Below are 17,094 nucleotides of genomic sequence, written 5' to 3'. Positions count from 1 at the left end.
TTCAAGTTGCGTAAGTTTTGTTTAAATCGTCAATCTTATGTAATAGATTTAATACATAGCTTTTGAGTGCACATTCGTACAGAATACAGCGGGTATTACCTAGTGATCTCTACTGGCCTACAAAACATCGACGTCGCTAGGATACAGTGGTTAAATTATTACGGGTATCATATAAGGCTATACCCTGACTAGTATGACTGGGCACATGGAATGGGTTAGTGACACCACAATTATACTACTAACAGTTAATAAATAATGAAAAGGAACGATAGTTATCTACATTCAAGTGAAATTAAACAAGATTTAGTGAATTTTGAGAGAACCTTTCAGTCTTAATAGCTAAGAGTATTGTTAAAAAATATCTCTGGAGGGACTTGTCTTTAATAAATCGTATTACGACGTAGAACTATCTCCGGTACCGTAAGTTTATTTTGAAAAAATATTCAGTATTTACACGATAGTTTTGTAAGACTTAATTTTAGTTTTTTTTTCTAAGAAAATAACTCTGTTTTTACGCTCTGAATGTCAAGAAAATAATGTGATAATTAGTCGGCCTATTCGATAGTCTAATTTTCAATAATTGAGATATTTTTATTTAATTTTATTTTAAACATAAGTAGCACGTTGTTTCGTAGTTGTATGAGCAAAGCATTGTATGACTCAAACCTTACTCGTAGGGTTTCAGTATTAACCTCGCCTAATCTATCAAGTCGTGTTCTAAATTTCCTAATTTTTGACTAAAATTATTTCGTTTTAATTATGGCGTAAGTATATTAACTATTTTTATAATTTACAATTTGCAATTTGGCAGAATATTGGCATATCGATTCAGAGAGTATAGAACTAACATTTCATATAGAAAATTTCGTCTAAATTGTTAAGATAACACAACGAAATAATCACACAAGTTAGTGATGTACAAATACTTAGATGCGTCACGGCATTATAATATTATGAACTAGAACCGCGACACGTCGAGACTGAATTAGGAATAATTTGTATTTTTTTCGTAGTTTATGCAGAAGTCTGTTCAGGTACTCGTGGAAGGAAAACGAATATAATAGACATCTCCAGAAGTTGTTAAAAAAATAATACATCTCTATGCGTTGTACGGTCAAGAGCCGGCGTCGCACCGCACCGCAGCCGCGGCCACCGGGCTTTTATTATTAACTACTTACCGATTATTTATCTATTATTTAACGGCAGTTTTTTTAAATTTAATTTACGATATTACCCTTCGCTTCGGCCGGCAGTGCGGTCCGCCGCTGACGTAGTTCTACGATAACTCTCTCATAAATATATTTACTTCGAGCTACTTTCATAATACTGGGCGCGTCGCACGCTTTCCATAGATATTGTTAAACTTTAATCTAAAGAAGAGTTTGTTAATAACAAGTTTAAATAAAATTCAAGGTTAATTGTTATAACATGTCTTTTACGAGGAATTCTGCCCCAAAATTAATTAAGTTAGAGTATCGGAAGACAATAAAAGAGTAGACTAAGAAACATCACAACCACGAATTATTTGTTACTCGAGAAATGAGTTGTTGTCACTTTGAGAGCGCTAGGTGCCGCGTGCCAGGCGTGGCCAGGGTCACCAGGCTGGCCTGGCTTCCTGAGACACGCGATTACAATTGAGCAACATGATTATTGCTCGGCTTGTGCCCTCAAACAACAGACAGAATACGTTGAAACAATAACCACTCATACATATTATATCACAACACGGAGGTACACGTAGTTTACATTAGATACATTTTCATAGAAAAAATGTTCACATTTAAATAAATTAACTATACATTTTCAAGTATTAAATAATGGCATATAGAACGATCAACAAGGAACAAGATAATAATATTACCAACATAAAATATAGAACATTTGAGCATTCAATAATATTTGTGTAAAAAAATATTATCCCTCCATTTTAGCGTTCCGTGAATGTATCGGAATCAAGTGGAATAGGTAATTGTAATAATATAAAATTTACATCTAAGTGACGGATATCAATTCATTGTTTTGTTACGATCAATTTAAAGTATCAATCAGTTTTGGTTTCCACTTGACAAGACCCGCACTCACGGACACAAATCTAAACGTGTGAATATTTTTTCTAAAGTGCAATGAATTAACATCGATATGTAACTAGTAGGTACGGCAGAATTGAGTTCCGTAGTCTATAATAACTATACTAACTACAACAGAGCAACGACTGAAATCCAGACTGCATCCAACATAAATTTGTCTAATACGACTAGAAATTAATGAGATGAATAAATAACTACAAAATCAACAAGGTAATGAGCAAACAAGCAAATGTAGTACCGAGCTGCGCTCACGATAGTACCAAACAATCGAATAGAAACGAGGAAGTGTAGTTACTACACATTTATATTATCACGTATAATATAGTTGTCATACTACGTAGATCAGTAGGTCTCGTAGAGCTCGCCTCGCCGGACCGCGGGCTAGCCGCGAACTACTCGCTCACTAACATTATTTACAAAATCACACTTGCAAGTCACATTAAGAAGTCTGTCATATAAAAACTTTACGAAGAGCTACCTATTTATTTATCAATCGTTATACAAAATATCTTTATGCGCTCTCTCCAAGCTTAGCATTATAAGAATTTCGAATTATTTAATTTATCTTTTATAGGTAATCGTTTGAAGCCAACTCTTCTCTAGCTACTAGTTTCTACATCGCTCTTTCTAGGTCACTTTTAATTTAATCTAAAATATCTATTTTCTTAATAAATGCTTATAAGTATATTTTAGCATTTAGTTCGAGTCCGAGCGAGCCACTCATAGTGCGGTGCACCTAGGTACTGTGTTACGGAGCGGGCATTAGTGTCGGCGCGGGGGCGCGGGGGCGCGGGGCGCGGGGCGCGCGGGCGGAATGACTGAGCAAGGAATCGGTTACTGTGCGGGCGGTTTGCTTTGGTATTCAGCTGTCGCGTGGGATCTGTCATCGGATCTTTCGACCTTTTCATAAGGCTTTTCGAGTTTAGGCCGTTTTGGCTCGGCGTCGAGTGGCCGGTGCGACTTCATGTGCGCGCTACGACTTTTAACTTTGTTAAATACTCTGAAACATAACAGGGTACACTATTAGAATGGCAACAAAAAAGTAACAAAACATAAAGCGAACAAAAATACGAAAACTTTTTAAAACTTATAAGCACAACTGCAGATAAAGCAAAGCACGAAGCGTTAGTATTAGAGAAAACTTATATACATACAACATTAATACACAAAACCTTTTAACATTATCCTACGTACAAGTATAATAAATAAAATATAATATAACTATCAACCTCTTAAGCGATGGACATCAATTCATTGTCTTAATATCCAATAAAAATACATTATAATTAATTATATTTACACAAAGAGCTGTGAAGTAATGTTAACTAGACATCGTCGCCTACGACGACATCTACAGCTTGTCGTATGTCCTTAGAAATTGCAGTTTAGTGGCACATAAGAATTGGTATAAATAGACACAACACTTTTTGCAATTTTGCCATATTTATAATAGAGTTTCTTAAATATATTTCGCTGAATCAAGTGCTTCTGAGGCACTATTGATGCTTGGCACAGAGTGTGTCCTGAAAGGGTACGCCTAAAATAATTTATTTATAATATAATCGATGTTATATACATAATATAAATATTTACTTTTTATAATTTACGAAGTTATAAAAACATTAAGTTGACATGCAATGAACATTAATAACTTCGACCCGTGGGCGTTAACTCATGAGCTCTATACAGAATACTTTACGAAGAGTTACGTTAATACAAAACAATGCAGTAATAACTGACCCGCTGAACTACACCGTTAACATAATTTGACATGACTTTCCCTTGAGTTAGTTACTATGAAGCTGTAAATTCTCTTAATACGTAATGCATGCACAAAAGGCAATTTAAGTGAAACTGTTTTTGATTACTTAAAAGTTCATAAAATAAATTTCAAGTAGAGATATTTGGCACGAGCGATAGATAACGAGTTCCACGTAAATTGCGTTTGCGCAGGTTCGCTAAAGTCGGTTTTTGTAAGCGGTATGCTGTCGTGGTCCGAGTGTCGGAACTTACTTCCCGCATATCTTGCAGGGGAACTCCTCGGTTTCTAGAGACGACGGCGAGGAGCTGGTCGAGGCGGCGGGCGCGGTAAACTGCCCTACAGAACCCTGGATTTAGATAAGTCGCGAGTATTAACATCATCAGCATTCGTGGTTCACTCATCAGATAGCCTGAAGACAAAGTGATGGAGCCCAGAGTGTGTGGCAGTGCTTACTTGTGTTGATACTGGCTGCTCCACCGTCCAGCTTCGTAAGTACAACGTTTTGTAATCTTTGGTTAGTTTCTTCCAGAAGTAGTAGAATTGTACACATTGTTTCGAGTCTTTTGTTCTTACCTGGAAAAATGAAACGAAAAATTATGTAAATTGCTTTCACATACCTTCCTGAAGTTGCATATTACTAAAAATGCCATTTGACATCCGATGCTTACCAGCTGCGAAATTCTATAAAAGTCCTTATCGTAATGGCCCAGTCCAGCTAAGAAGGCTTCGACCTCGTCGGGTGCCCAGCGCGACTCGTGCTGCGCGGGCGCCGCGGGGCGCGACATGAGACGCAGCGTGGCCGCGCGGATGTCCCCGCCACACTCGCCCAGCGTCTGCAGGGCGAACTCCCGCGTGTGCCCGCCCACTGGCATCGCCGCGCACATGGCTAGCTCCATGAACATTCGCACTGTAGACATTACGGAAAAGAACCGTTGGAAATACGTCTTAATTTCCAATCGAGGTAAAGAGAAAAGAAAATATTCATATCGTGCCCAGAAATTAGACATGAAAATGTTACTTTATTAAATTTAAATTTTATTTTATTAAATTTAAATTTAATAAAGTAAATGTAGTGTATATTAAAACTATTTTGAAGTAACAGTCCAAGTTCCTTAGTACGTTATTTCTGGCCCTACAATTTTTAAGCTAAAACATTCGAAAATTGAACGTTGGTGTTTTCACTGGGTTGAACAAGTACATACCTTCATTGTCATCTAGAGCATCATTGATGCCGGGGTCCCATAGAAGCTGTTCCGATACGCGATGTAGATCTATACGATCATTGCAAAGCTCCGGCAAGTCCGCTTGGAAGTCGCGTCCGATGTTGATCTGTGCGTGACGGGGTTCATCCAGCTGTGCCAGCACATCCGTTTCTGTAGCTGTCATTCCTTAGAAAAAAAGAATCATTTATGTTAAAATGTAAGTCATCAAAGGGGAAAAAATGAAGAGGGCTATTTTATTGTTACAGAATTAGTGAGTATGCAAAATAAAGGAAGAGATTGGTATATATTCTACCTGTAGTAAGTTCTATAAGCAATCCCGATCCTTCGCGATCTGGAGGTAATATTGGTCGAGGAGTATAATGGGTGGTAGTTCGTCGCATGCGCGAGTGGTATGGTCCCGCCGGTGACGCGCGGCGCTTGCGCCTCTGCGGAGAAGCTGGCACGCTGCTCGGGCTCAAAAATACAGCCGGTACTGTGTCACGGCCTTCCACGCAAACCTGATAAAATATGAGAAGATGTTAAAAAGGACAACCTTTTTACTAATATTAAATACTAGTTTGAGAGAAACGTACTTGAAGTGATTCGTGCTGCCATTGTTGCAAATGGGAAACACTTGTGGTTGGCATCCGGCTTTGTCGTCGGAAAGGCCGTTGATGTGAGAAGTCGCGAGGACTGCTCGAAAGCAATGGATCTTCAGAATTTAGCATGATTCGCCGCGGTGGTGGCAATGGTTCTAGGGAATATGCATCTAAAGATCTGCACTCTTCCGGCAGTACCTCTTCCAAAGCTTCTTCCACCTAGAAGCAAAAATAAATATTAAGGCGATTTAACTTTTGTTACATTAATTAATACATGACTGAATCGAAATTACCTCTTCCTGACTAGACATCGTAGCCGTGAAGAAGGCTGCGGATAGCGGTGAAGACGCACGCGGTACTGTGTGGGCAGGCGAATGAGCGTCGTGGGAAGCAGGAGGTGTTGGGTAAGCGATCCCTGGTGACGGCTGCGCTTGGTTTGAGTAGCTGCTAGGTGAAGTGGCGGTGAAACCCAACCCGGGTGAGTCACCCGTGGAGTACGACAATCCGGGTGAATTCGCTGTGTATCCAATTCCCGGTGAAGGAACCGGCGAACCACCATGACAGGCACCAAAATCTGCTAAAGATTCTGGTAGTGGTGAATTTAACACCGCTGCGAGTCGTCTATTTGAAGGGAAGGTTACAGGCGACCGTTCCCTAATAGATGCTGCCACCGTCGCATAGTCTTCTAAAGAAGCTAGCTCCTCCAATTGTTCGGGTGTTGTAGTGAATTGAAACGTGTCTTCATTTAGCGCTGGTGAAAAGTAACCGTCATCAGAATTGAATGAGACTCCAAACAGTTCTGGTCTGAATGTGAAATCCTGTTGCGGTGACGATTGGCCGGGATCTGACGCTGATCGCTTTACAGCCTGTGTACAAAATATTGTTAATGTTCAAACAAGAAAATAACTTATAGGTGTTAAATATTCACATGTTATGCAAAGCATACCTTTGTGTTTCCTTTCTTTAATAATTCAATGAGAGTAGAATCTCTTTGCGCTGTACAGATGTTTGTTGCAGCATTAGTTGCGACGGTCACAACGGGCGGTGCTCGTGGCGACACAAAATGTGATGAAGTCGCGACCGGCGAAGCAGGTGACACTATGGAGGTTCGTATGGTGGACAGAGGTGGCGGGGCCGGTGCTACGAACCCTGATCGGGAAACTACTGTGTCAGTGCTGGTGCCTATAAAGAGGATTTCAATCATTATTGGTCCCCTACTGAAAACCATCGTGATGTGTGGTGGATATTTACTTATGTAGTACTATCAAATGTGTTTTTTTACATGTTTGTAAGATAATTGTGTTTGCAAACCTGTAGCTGGAGTGGAGGCAGCTGTGGCTCCTCTGCGGCTTATGATTTTTTCTTCTATGAGCGCTCGTACGGATACCGACGCTGTTTGTAGAGGTGGTCCTGTTGATTCTTTTTTATCCAGCTTTTTGCTGTCTGAATCCTGTAAAATATACGTAGTTACGAATTTAGGTTATTTTTATTGTTGCCGAGTAACGAAAAACTTTTATGAGACAGACTGTATTTGCACGTTCATTTTTATTTGTTACCTTTTTGAAGTATCCTCCATGTAATCGCATGTGCCCATTCAGCGCTGGTATGTTTTTGAACTTGCGATGGCAGAGGTTGCACTCAACCGGCTTGACGTCGCTGGCACGCGCGGCGCTCGAAGCGGCCCCGCTGCCCGCTCCGCTCGTCGCTCCGCTTCCATTGGCACCGTTTCCGCTTTTCTGACTGGCTTGCTGCGTCTGAAAATTCACGATGACTTTTGAAAAGTTCAAAAGACTTTCAAACCTATTACGTACTTCGTAATTTCAAGGTAAAACTTTCGATTTTCAGTGGCTCGTTAATATTCTGAGTTAATTAATGGATTTTGATGGACTCTGTAATCCTTGATCGTTAAAAGAAATTAATAATTATGAGTCAATACGAAGCCATAAATAAGCCGGACTTCAGTAGAACAGTAACTGTGAAAAATGGTCGGTTAGGTAATATGTATTTGCAACTTTTTACAACAAAGCGCAACGGGAGCGCAGTGCAGTTACTCATTCACGTAGAATTTTAATTAGTTGCGGATTTCCGTCGCACCGCGAGGGCGTCGGACGTGTCGCGGGGCAACTCGTAAATTATATCAGATAAAATGTTGTAATGCCGCAATTATTCTATTTGCATGCATTAGTATTCGTGTTTGTTCAGCGCGCAGTTAGGAGAGAACCGTGATAACGGCGATATTTTTGCGAGAGCAAAATAAAGCGACCGTTCAATAATTTGAGCATTGTTTACCGAACAAAACGGAGAGTGAAAGCCTTAAATAACCATTCGAAAATAGCTTAAATATTTAAGTAGTACCCAATTTGTGAGAAACAAAAGGCGTACAAGCTTAATGGCATTTTGGGTTAGGGCCGGCACCCAAAACTTTGCGGGGCTATTGTCGTCTTGCAAGCAATAATAGTTGTAGGAGTCCCCCGCGGCGGCTGGGCCCGGCGCAGTTTGAACAGGTGTACGCGATCCTTCCAAACGACTTGCCCTTAAAAGTCGTCAGGGCTTATGTATGAACTTGCACACGACAACTAACGATAAACTTGTATGGCGCTATTAACTTGAGAATTTGGAGAATGTTTAAGTTAAGCGATTATGTTTACAAGCCCGAGTGAAGTATGAAATGACTATTCTAAAACCAATATTAAGAAAATATAGAAAAGTAAAAGAGGAATTTGCTTCTAGGTACGATCAAGAGTACCTATCAACTTCGACCTTTATAAATATTTATTCATTAGTTTAGCAACCGATATTGTAATTGTAGACCACAGCTTATTTAATAATTAATTAATTAATACAAACCTTGCGGGAAATAATTAGGAACAATAATTATGAATAATAGGTTGTATCCAATAACTAGATACACTCTGTTATTAATTACGAAGCTAATTAAAATCTACGAATAATAACTATTTGTAGAGACGGACGTGTATCAATAGGATTATTAATTAATAAATAGGCTACAGTACGTTATTATCTGTATTATGTAATTATTATTTATGGAAATGGTGTATTTTTTTTAAGAAGTAAGCATAAAACAAAAGAACTTTCTATTAGAAAACAGTTAAAGCAAAAATAAAAACAAAATTGTTACACTCGTTGATAAAAATGATCACGGAAGGTTCCGTACCAAAAGGGTGAGAACGGAACCCTATTTCTGAGGCCCAGTTGTCTATCTGTCTGAATGCCGTCTGCCACTAGTGTGTATTTCAAGAACCGTGACAGCTAGGTGAAGTTTCCACAAATGTAAGTGTATTTCTTTTGCTACTATAAAAACAAATACTTAAAATGAAAATCGAAGTTAAGCAATGGTTGTTGCAATACTAAACACAACGCGTTTCAAAAAACCAGTTTGTTCTCAAAATTAACTTCATTGAGACTATGTCGTAACGAAACTACTTTTTAAATTCAAAAGAACAATTTTCTTTATTAACGGGTTAATAAACGGAACGAAAATATAAAAGCTGTCAGACGACTACGATACTATAGGGTTGTCACAAAAGCAAGTTAATTAAATATGTGACAAAACAACGGAACAAAATTGTTTCATTATTTCTTTAATGTTACGATTACAGATAAAGTAAGAATTGATTCGCTCTAACATCCTTTATCCAGACAACTAGACAGAGCAAATAGCCCCCTTAATACGCGCTATTGTGTAAAACTTTTCAAACTAACATCACAAACACTTGGTTTTATTGCCACGAATACGAAATACTCGAGAACTCTAAACTAAAATTGAGGCACTTAAACTAAACACATTGGGAGCCGCACTAATGACGTCACCGCTGTCAAGGTTGTCACGTAAAACAAAGCGCAGTATGTATTACATCTTTATTTGTAGAGATAAACGTTTTTTGTCACTTGACTAATAACGGTACAAAGGACACGTGTTAAAATTGGGTCGCGGAGAGTAATTTATTTGATTTGAAGCTTTTTCCGCGGAGCAGCCCTAACGCGCCATTAGGGCTGGCTCGTTAGGTTAATGTGGAGGTGAGAGCAGATGTTCTGTAGAGCTGTACCGTTTTTGCTATACATCATCTGAAGTGCAGTTGGCTCTAGTATTGTACTTTTTTGGTCGGGATCGTTTTCTTGTAGTTAATGTTGTGCAGTTTGCAAATGGCGGGCGATTCAGCCGCGATAGTACTTACACAATGTTGCGGTTTATTACATTCTACGCAGATTTCAATGGAAAGCGAAATAACGGTTTCCGTTTTCTTTTTATTTAAACTTCTTTGATAGGTTTTCAAGCACAAGCGGTGTTTATATTGAGTTATAATAATACTACAGCGCGGAAAATTACGGTAATTACATCAAAGAGTCTCCGAAAATAACAAGACTGCAAATAATATATGAAATACGACAACCCACGAAATTGTACACTAAATACATACCTTGCTCAACGGCTTCGTGAATGGCTTAATAAATGTGTGCGTTTGAAATAGCTCTGTTATCCAATTGTCCATATTTCACAACACGAAAATTGAAGAAAATCATTCGTTAATTTGATGTGATTCACTGGAGACCGCGTAGCGTTAAATTTTAAAAAATATATCGAAATCGCGAAACTTTAAATGTTTTTTTTTGTACCAGGTATGGTGTTAATCTCATGGAATTCGAACATAAAATGATGTTACAATGAATGGGAGAGATATCGAAGAGATGACCCCTCGATGTATTTTCGTCCTCGCGAATCGAGATGGCTGACCAGTCAGCGAACAAAAGATGCGCAGTTTGTATGAACAACGATTTGCATATATTTAATAGATCTCTATATTTCAACTAAAACATTATTATTTTCTTGTGAGAATATTAATTCTATTCAATATCGTGAGTAAAACTTGTACATTCGAGTTCAATGTTATTTTAAAATAAATGTTTTAGTATATCTATTTGTATGCAGATTAGGATGCTAAAACAAGAGAGGAACGTTCAAATAAAAGTTTTATTTCTTTTATGAGTTGGTCATATTTTTATAGTAAGTGGTCTTGTACAGATGGAATTGGTTTTTTATTTGCGGCTAGTTTTTATTACGGTACTCGATTATGATTTAAAGGTATTTATCAAAGCACCGATAAATTAGTCTCTAACTAGACAAATAATGATGAATGAATCTAATGACTTGTTATTATTTAACTGTCAAAAATCTTTTGAAAATGTTTTCACTATTAAAAATATATTAAACGCAAGAATTTCTGAAATGTAATAAATCTCTGTACAATTGTGAATATTAAATATAACTTCGACGACACAAAAGAAGCGGAGTGTGTCAGAATAATTAAATCTATTTAAGAAGCCGTGTGAAAAATTAAAAATGCTGATTTTTGGAAGCAACAAATAAGGGTCAGGTAAAGTCTGACATTCAACTAGAGGGGTGAACAGGCCACGTGGCAGAGGTCACAGGTCACTGCGAGTTAGGAAAGGTCAAAAGTCTTTACTTTTAAAATAGGGTGGCGCTTCAAATGCCTTTCTAATTAATACTGTGTTTGAACTTGCGATCGCTTTCTGTTTCTAATTGCCTTAACGGTGAAGTTAAATGGAAACGTTTATTACATTTCCTTAGTATATAAATATTTTATATACATTCTACGGGGTATTTTTTGAAGAATTGCTTTTAAGAAAAAAAAATCCTCTATTTTGAAAAATCTATACGTAGCGTAAAAAAGCCATTCTTAAATTTATTTCCTTTGTAGATTCTACATTCTCCCCTTTAAACAAGCCTCATATTTTCTACAGTAAAAAAAAAAACGTTAGCAGCTAAGCATCACATTTTTCATCCATATTAGAAATCCATTCATTACCCGAGCTCCGATACTACAACATCAGAGGGGTACGTAAGTGCTACGTTAGGTACACGTCTTCAATTATGCATCGGGACGTTTATCGGCTCGAGGTATCCCACCTGCGTCGTTGTCACCCTACATTATTAATGGGCTGAGTCGGGATCGCGACGTCAGCCTAAAACAATGACACTGTCTTTATAAACGATCACTTTCTACTTGTAGCTAACTTATGAGTTATTGTTTGAAGTCATGTTGATGACTGGTGTAGTTACACTACACTTATGTATATTAAGTGATAAAGGGTGAATATACTAGTTTTGGCAGACGGCTTCGTCTGTGTGGATTCCTGTTTTTGGAATGTAGAAGCCAGTGTCATTTCTTTGCATTCTAACAACTCGTTTACCAAAGATATAGAAGATAGATAGAGTTATTGCTCATTTATTTACTACGAGTAAGTAGTATGTGCAATAGCCAATCCTTACTTAATATTATAAATGCGAAAGTAACTCTGTCTGTCTGTTACGCTTTCACGTCTAAACAACTGAACCGATTATAATGAAATTGAGATAGAGTTGACCTTGAGAAATTAGGATAGTTTTTATCCCGGACTTTTGAAGCGTTGACGTTGAGAAGAGAAGACGCGGGCGAAAAGCTAGTACCTAATATTTATGTATTAACCGTTACACATTATTATACTATTCTGCAGTACATCTATACAAAAGTTTCCCGCGTAACATCTGTTTCTGCTGATTTAAATTAGATTTCATTGATTTTCCCTACTCTTATTGAAAGTCTCAGAAATTAATACATAAAAGTTTCGAGGGGCGGACGTAAACCCACTTTTTATATTACAATATCGGCGATTGTATCTCAGTGGAAACTTTGACGTATTTCCTTGCATTTGAGGGGTGGGAAAAAAAAGAAAAGTTCTGAGGAATATTCGAGAAAGATGACAGATGGAATAGAATTGAATTTGGGGGTGTTGGACGATTGGGACGCGTACGACGACGTAGAACTTCATAAGAGACAGTACATTGCGACCAGTGTAACCTGGTACATCGGCAAAGAGATAGAAAATATCGCTGTCTCTGTTATACATGACTAGCTTGTGTATTTTGATCTCGCTCTAGCAAACTTTGATCTCTTTTCCGAAGCACCAAGTTACATCGGTCGTGCAGTAACGAATGCTTCTGGGACAGCGCTCGAGACACACTAGTTTCTATTTCTTCGCAGAAACTGTAACTGCAGCATTTTGTTCGAGTTTATTTTATTTGCGTTCACTTTAGGCATTGAGTGTACGCTAGTGTTGTAAAATAGCGGGATTTTATTGTAGAGGCCGAGAAAGATATATCGGGTGTCTATTTTTTGTAACAATTTGAAACTGTATATATATACACTAATATGCTCTTTTTTATTGAATGTTTGTTTCCCTTATTCAAATTGTCATGTTAACGCATAAGAAGAAAAAACGAATTTACGAATTTATCTAAGAACGTCTTTGAACGTACTTAAACCGTAAAAGCACAAAACAAATAAACAAAGCACAGCTCGTAAAATATAACATTCTGTAACAGTATCGATGTACCAAAATAATTGAAGATCAAGAATACGTCAATGTACTGGACGCCAAGTGTAAGACAGCCTTATGCAAGGTAAGAATGGCGGCAGTCCTTAGAGCCTGCAAATGCAATTTGCGGTCTGCGTCAAAAATTGCAGTCGCGGCGACAAGCGACCCAATCTCCACGTATTGAGCACTCTCACCGGACTAAACATGTATTGACCGCGCCGAAAATTGGTTTCTATAGAAAATTCCAGAACATTTTCAACGAAAAATGAGTTCTTATTTCATGTGAGGTGACAGTTTCACAAGTGCGGAAATCTTTAGTGAGCAACGTCGATGGATATTTTCAGCTGTGTCCAGTCTATTGTGTGGTGTATTTTGTATTTTATAATAACTGAATTTTATAATGTTAAAATGTCACTGCGTCATTTTATAGCGAGCATTTACAGAGCGTTTAAAATTAAGTATGTAAGAATAAATACTGAGCAATAAAGAAGAAATACTGCTTGTGAATGAAGTAAAAATAATTTATATGGTAAAGTGTTACGTGTTTAACTAATAAATTTCTTCAAAAAAATACATTTCAACCTTTACAAAATAAGGTAAATTATCATAGAATATGTATTGCAAACAAATTTCGTTACTATATAAAAAAAAAAAACAATTAAAAACCTGACCCACATCCCAATTCACATAAACAACGAAAATTATTTATAATAAAAACAAAAACTGCAATAATATAGAAATGAATGTAGAATTATATAGAGTTGCTAAAACTATAATGAACACAGCACCCGGCGTCAGGGTTGTCACTTTTACAAAGCGCATTCAAACTGAAAATGACTGAGCTTAAATAATGCTTTGTGATTCAGAGTACGCTTTTCCAATATTAAACGTTCAGAATGTCACCATCTTTCAAAGAAATATTGAAGTCGTGGAAGAGAGATGCAGCTATATATAGCTATACCACTTTCACGAATACAACGCTGTTACTTTAAGCCGTAGCAGTTTAATTAGAAATATTCGTTTGTCGTTTTATTCATAGAAAAGCTGCATTCATAAAGGTCAACTATTTATTTCATCACAACTTCATGACAACTCAAACTTACGGCACTAATTAAGATACGTAATGGAGTTATGCAGTGTGCTAAACGCTGTGAAGCCCTGTATTAGATTTTAAAATTGTTGTAAAAGAACTTAGTACAAAAAAAAAAACATTTTACTTTCTCGTAATTCTATACAAAAATAGTCGAACAGCGAAATATAACGAATCCATACGTACATTGGATTGATACATTGGATATATTATAAAGAAATTTGTTTTTTTTTACCACAAATAACTAGAAAACTACAAACATATCTAGAAAATAAAATAAAAACGCCATTCTCAACTTTAGCAACCCTGATTGCAGCGAAATTAAGCGCAAATGGTTTTAATTTTAGATTGGCTGTTTACGGCCAAATGGACTCTCTATATTAATCGAGTTTACGCAACAAACAGCTCTTTGTGTTTCTCCTCACACTGCAATGCAATTTCATATAATAGCGCACTTCTAAGAAATAGAGTTTTCAAGCTTTTGTCTTTAAAATGAATACGGCTAGTTCTGATGTCTAGTACTTGACGTTTATGCAATTTTAGCGTCACAATATAAAGAAACAAGAAAAGACCGTGTTTGTTAAAGAGCTTTATGAAGCGCTTCAAATGCTTCTTGATAGAATGTTCCATAATTTTTATTTTCTTTGTTTTATGACAGAAATCTACGATTATTAAAAACTTATTATTTTTTTGCTATGAAAACTTCGCAATCGTCAAAATCATAATTCGCAAAGAAACACGTAAAAAATGTGAACTTAATGTAAAATCACCATACCACCATACAAAATAGAACTCCATACGTACCGTACAATCAAAAGCAAAACAATTATAGGCTACATAGCAGACAATGGGCGGAGTGACGTTTCACGTCAGATCCAAGCCCATCCTATTACAATACCTATAATTACTGCTGACACACGTATCGCCTGTTACCGAACACCAAACGGCCGCCGGCGAAATGTTCTCGACACACAATCCGTTGTTAATATAATAAATCGATTGCGGATATGAAATTAGAGATCTCAGTAATGCAAGTAAAAAAGGAAAAGAGGTTTATTTTGTCATTAATAAAACAGCGTTGTGTTTACAGATTTTTTTTGTTAAACAATCTTTCAACTTGGCTCTCTTCTTTTTGATTATTGTGTTCATCAATAAGAATTAACGATACAAAATTCAAGGGCTTGTTAGAAGGTGTCAGTTTGTAGCTTAGCTCCTATGGCCCTATATTCTAGCTTGCGTATCAGATTAGCTCCGTGTCATCATAATATTATTGTATTGTAATACAATGCACATCAAGTGTGTCACAATGCAATATTATGATGCAAAATATTAGCTTAGTCGGAAGCCGTGCAGTAGGTCATAAGTAACTAAATCGATTTAATAACAGATTAAGAGATACTTGAGATTCATTACTCATATCGCGCTTATTCAACAAAACAATGAACTTAAGACTTTATTTCAAAGACTTAAGTTTTTGTTTTGAATAGATGTTAGAGGAATGAATTCGAATAGTTGTGGACCGAGGCTGTGATGAGCTGTAGCGTTCACATTTAAAACATTACAGAGTGGAATTTTTGCGATAATTTGCGAAGTTTCGCTTTTTTCTAAAGTACGTAAGTATGAGTGAAATTATCTGTACAGTAAATTGAGGAAGCATAAAATTTAAACATTGTTGTAAATTAAAAAAAGCTAGGTATAAAATTAAATGAAACCAAACCAGTGAATGGACTTTTTGCTATACAAATATTTTTTCGGTTTCATGTTAAAAATCTTGTTATAATATATTACAGATATTTTTCATTAAAGTTGATAGGAATGTCCAACTGTCAGAAATATTAAAGCGTTGTGATTGTTCATATTTAAATTTTACAATTTGTCATTCCAGTACTCTCATTGCCTGATCTTAATATATACTTTTAAAAGTCTTGACATATATGTTTTAGGGTTCTGTCTATAAAACGAAAAGCTGACAAACTGAGTGCTCATTCCAATTAACTAACACAAAACATCACGTATACTTACTCAAACATTTCACACGAATCAAGTCGCTCAACTAAACAGAATAACATTCGAAATTTAAATCATATTGTAGAGTATATCACAAACCTATCGAAGCAGCAGATACGCAGTCAAAGGCATTGTCAACGTTTTGAGGAAATTATAAACCACGGAGTACACTGTACAGTGGACCGTCCGTAATTATGTACTCGTGTGTAACCGGCTTTATTGCTTCCTGCAAGTGACGTGAAATCAGGACCCGATCACAGTGAGTGCTTTTAATAAACCGACCGACGCATACCGGCAATGCCTGTTTTATGTTGAACCCCCGCTGTCAACACCTGCAAACGAATTTAGCATCAATCGAGCCCCTAAATTGTATTACGAGGGACCATTTTGTGTTGGTCGCAAACGTGTATTGAAGTTCCTATTTTAATTATGCCGTGATTATTTCCGTGTTTGGTAATAACTGATTGGTTGTGTGTAAAGGAATTTTTACGTAAATGAACCGTGCTCCTGTCGGCGTGTTTTTAATGAATACGTACAAATTATTTTCGTTGCATCATGTTTGTGTTGATTCGTTGGTTTGCGGAATGTTTGTTGGGAGGTTTAATATTTTGAATTTGCCGTGTGCTGGTTGGGCTGTGGAGTATCCATATTCATGCGTTAATGAGAGTTTAAAAACATTCCGTTGGCCGCGGTCGCTCGTGTTATGCTTCATTTCGAATTGAAATCGTAATAAACGTTTTAATTATTGTTACAGCTGAAGTACCTAATTATTAAGCACTTATAAATATGGGAATATCGTTTTTAACGCATTCAGTTCTTTGTATTGCAATGATTTTACTATAATTATTCATTTTATGTCTTTGAAAATACGATACATTCGACTTTTCTGCCAATTCTGACTCTTTAGACTCATTGTGAATCTAATTAGAGAAAATCATGTTCGTAAAATATT

The 17,094-nt window shown here is 36.9% G+C and overlaps 1 protein-coding gene across 2 annotated transcripts in view; it reads right to left on the bottom strand.

Moving 5' to 3' along the window:
- Positions 1-482: 482 nt before the first annotated feature.
- LOC113504716 (zinc finger protein 628-like) overlaps positions 483-17,094 on the bottom strand; it is a 162,770-nt gene continuing 146,158 nt past the window's right edge. For both annotated transcript variants that reach the window (XM_026887127.1, XM_026887128.1), the window contains exons 9-19: positions 7,207-7,404; positions 6,962-7,100; positions 6,597-6,832; positions 5,944-6,516; positions 5,645-5,869; positions 5,365-5,569; positions 5,052-5,237; positions 4,518-4,756; positions 4,303-4,422; positions 4,101-4,195; positions 483-3,087 (exon numbers count right to left, since the gene is read on the bottom strand). In XM_026887127.1, coding sequence (XP_026742928.1) covers positions 2,922-3,087; positions 4,101-4,195; positions 4,303-4,422; positions 4,518-4,756; positions 5,052-5,237; positions 5,365-5,569; positions 5,645-5,869; positions 5,944-6,516; positions 6,597-6,832; positions 6,962-7,100; positions 7,207-7,404 — 2,382 coding nt within the window. In that variant the 3' untranslated portion in view covers positions 483-2,921. The remainder of the gene's footprint in view (positions 3,088-4,100; positions 4,196-4,302; positions 4,423-4,517; positions 4,757-5,051; positions 5,238-5,364; positions 5,570-5,644; positions 5,870-5,943; positions 6,517-6,596; positions 6,833-6,961; positions 7,101-7,206; positions 7,405-17,094) is intronic.

Source organism: Trichoplusia ni, chromosome 23 (genome assembly GCF_003590095.1).
Source record: "Trichoplusia ni isolate ovarian cell line Hi5 chromosome 23, tn1, whole genome shotgun sequence".
Taxonomy (NCBI): Eukaryota; Metazoa; Arthropoda; class Insecta; order Lepidoptera; family Noctuidae; genus Trichoplusia; species Trichoplusia ni.
Note: the sequence above shows the minus strand (reverse complement) of the source record. Positions and strands in the feature narration are given on the sequence as shown.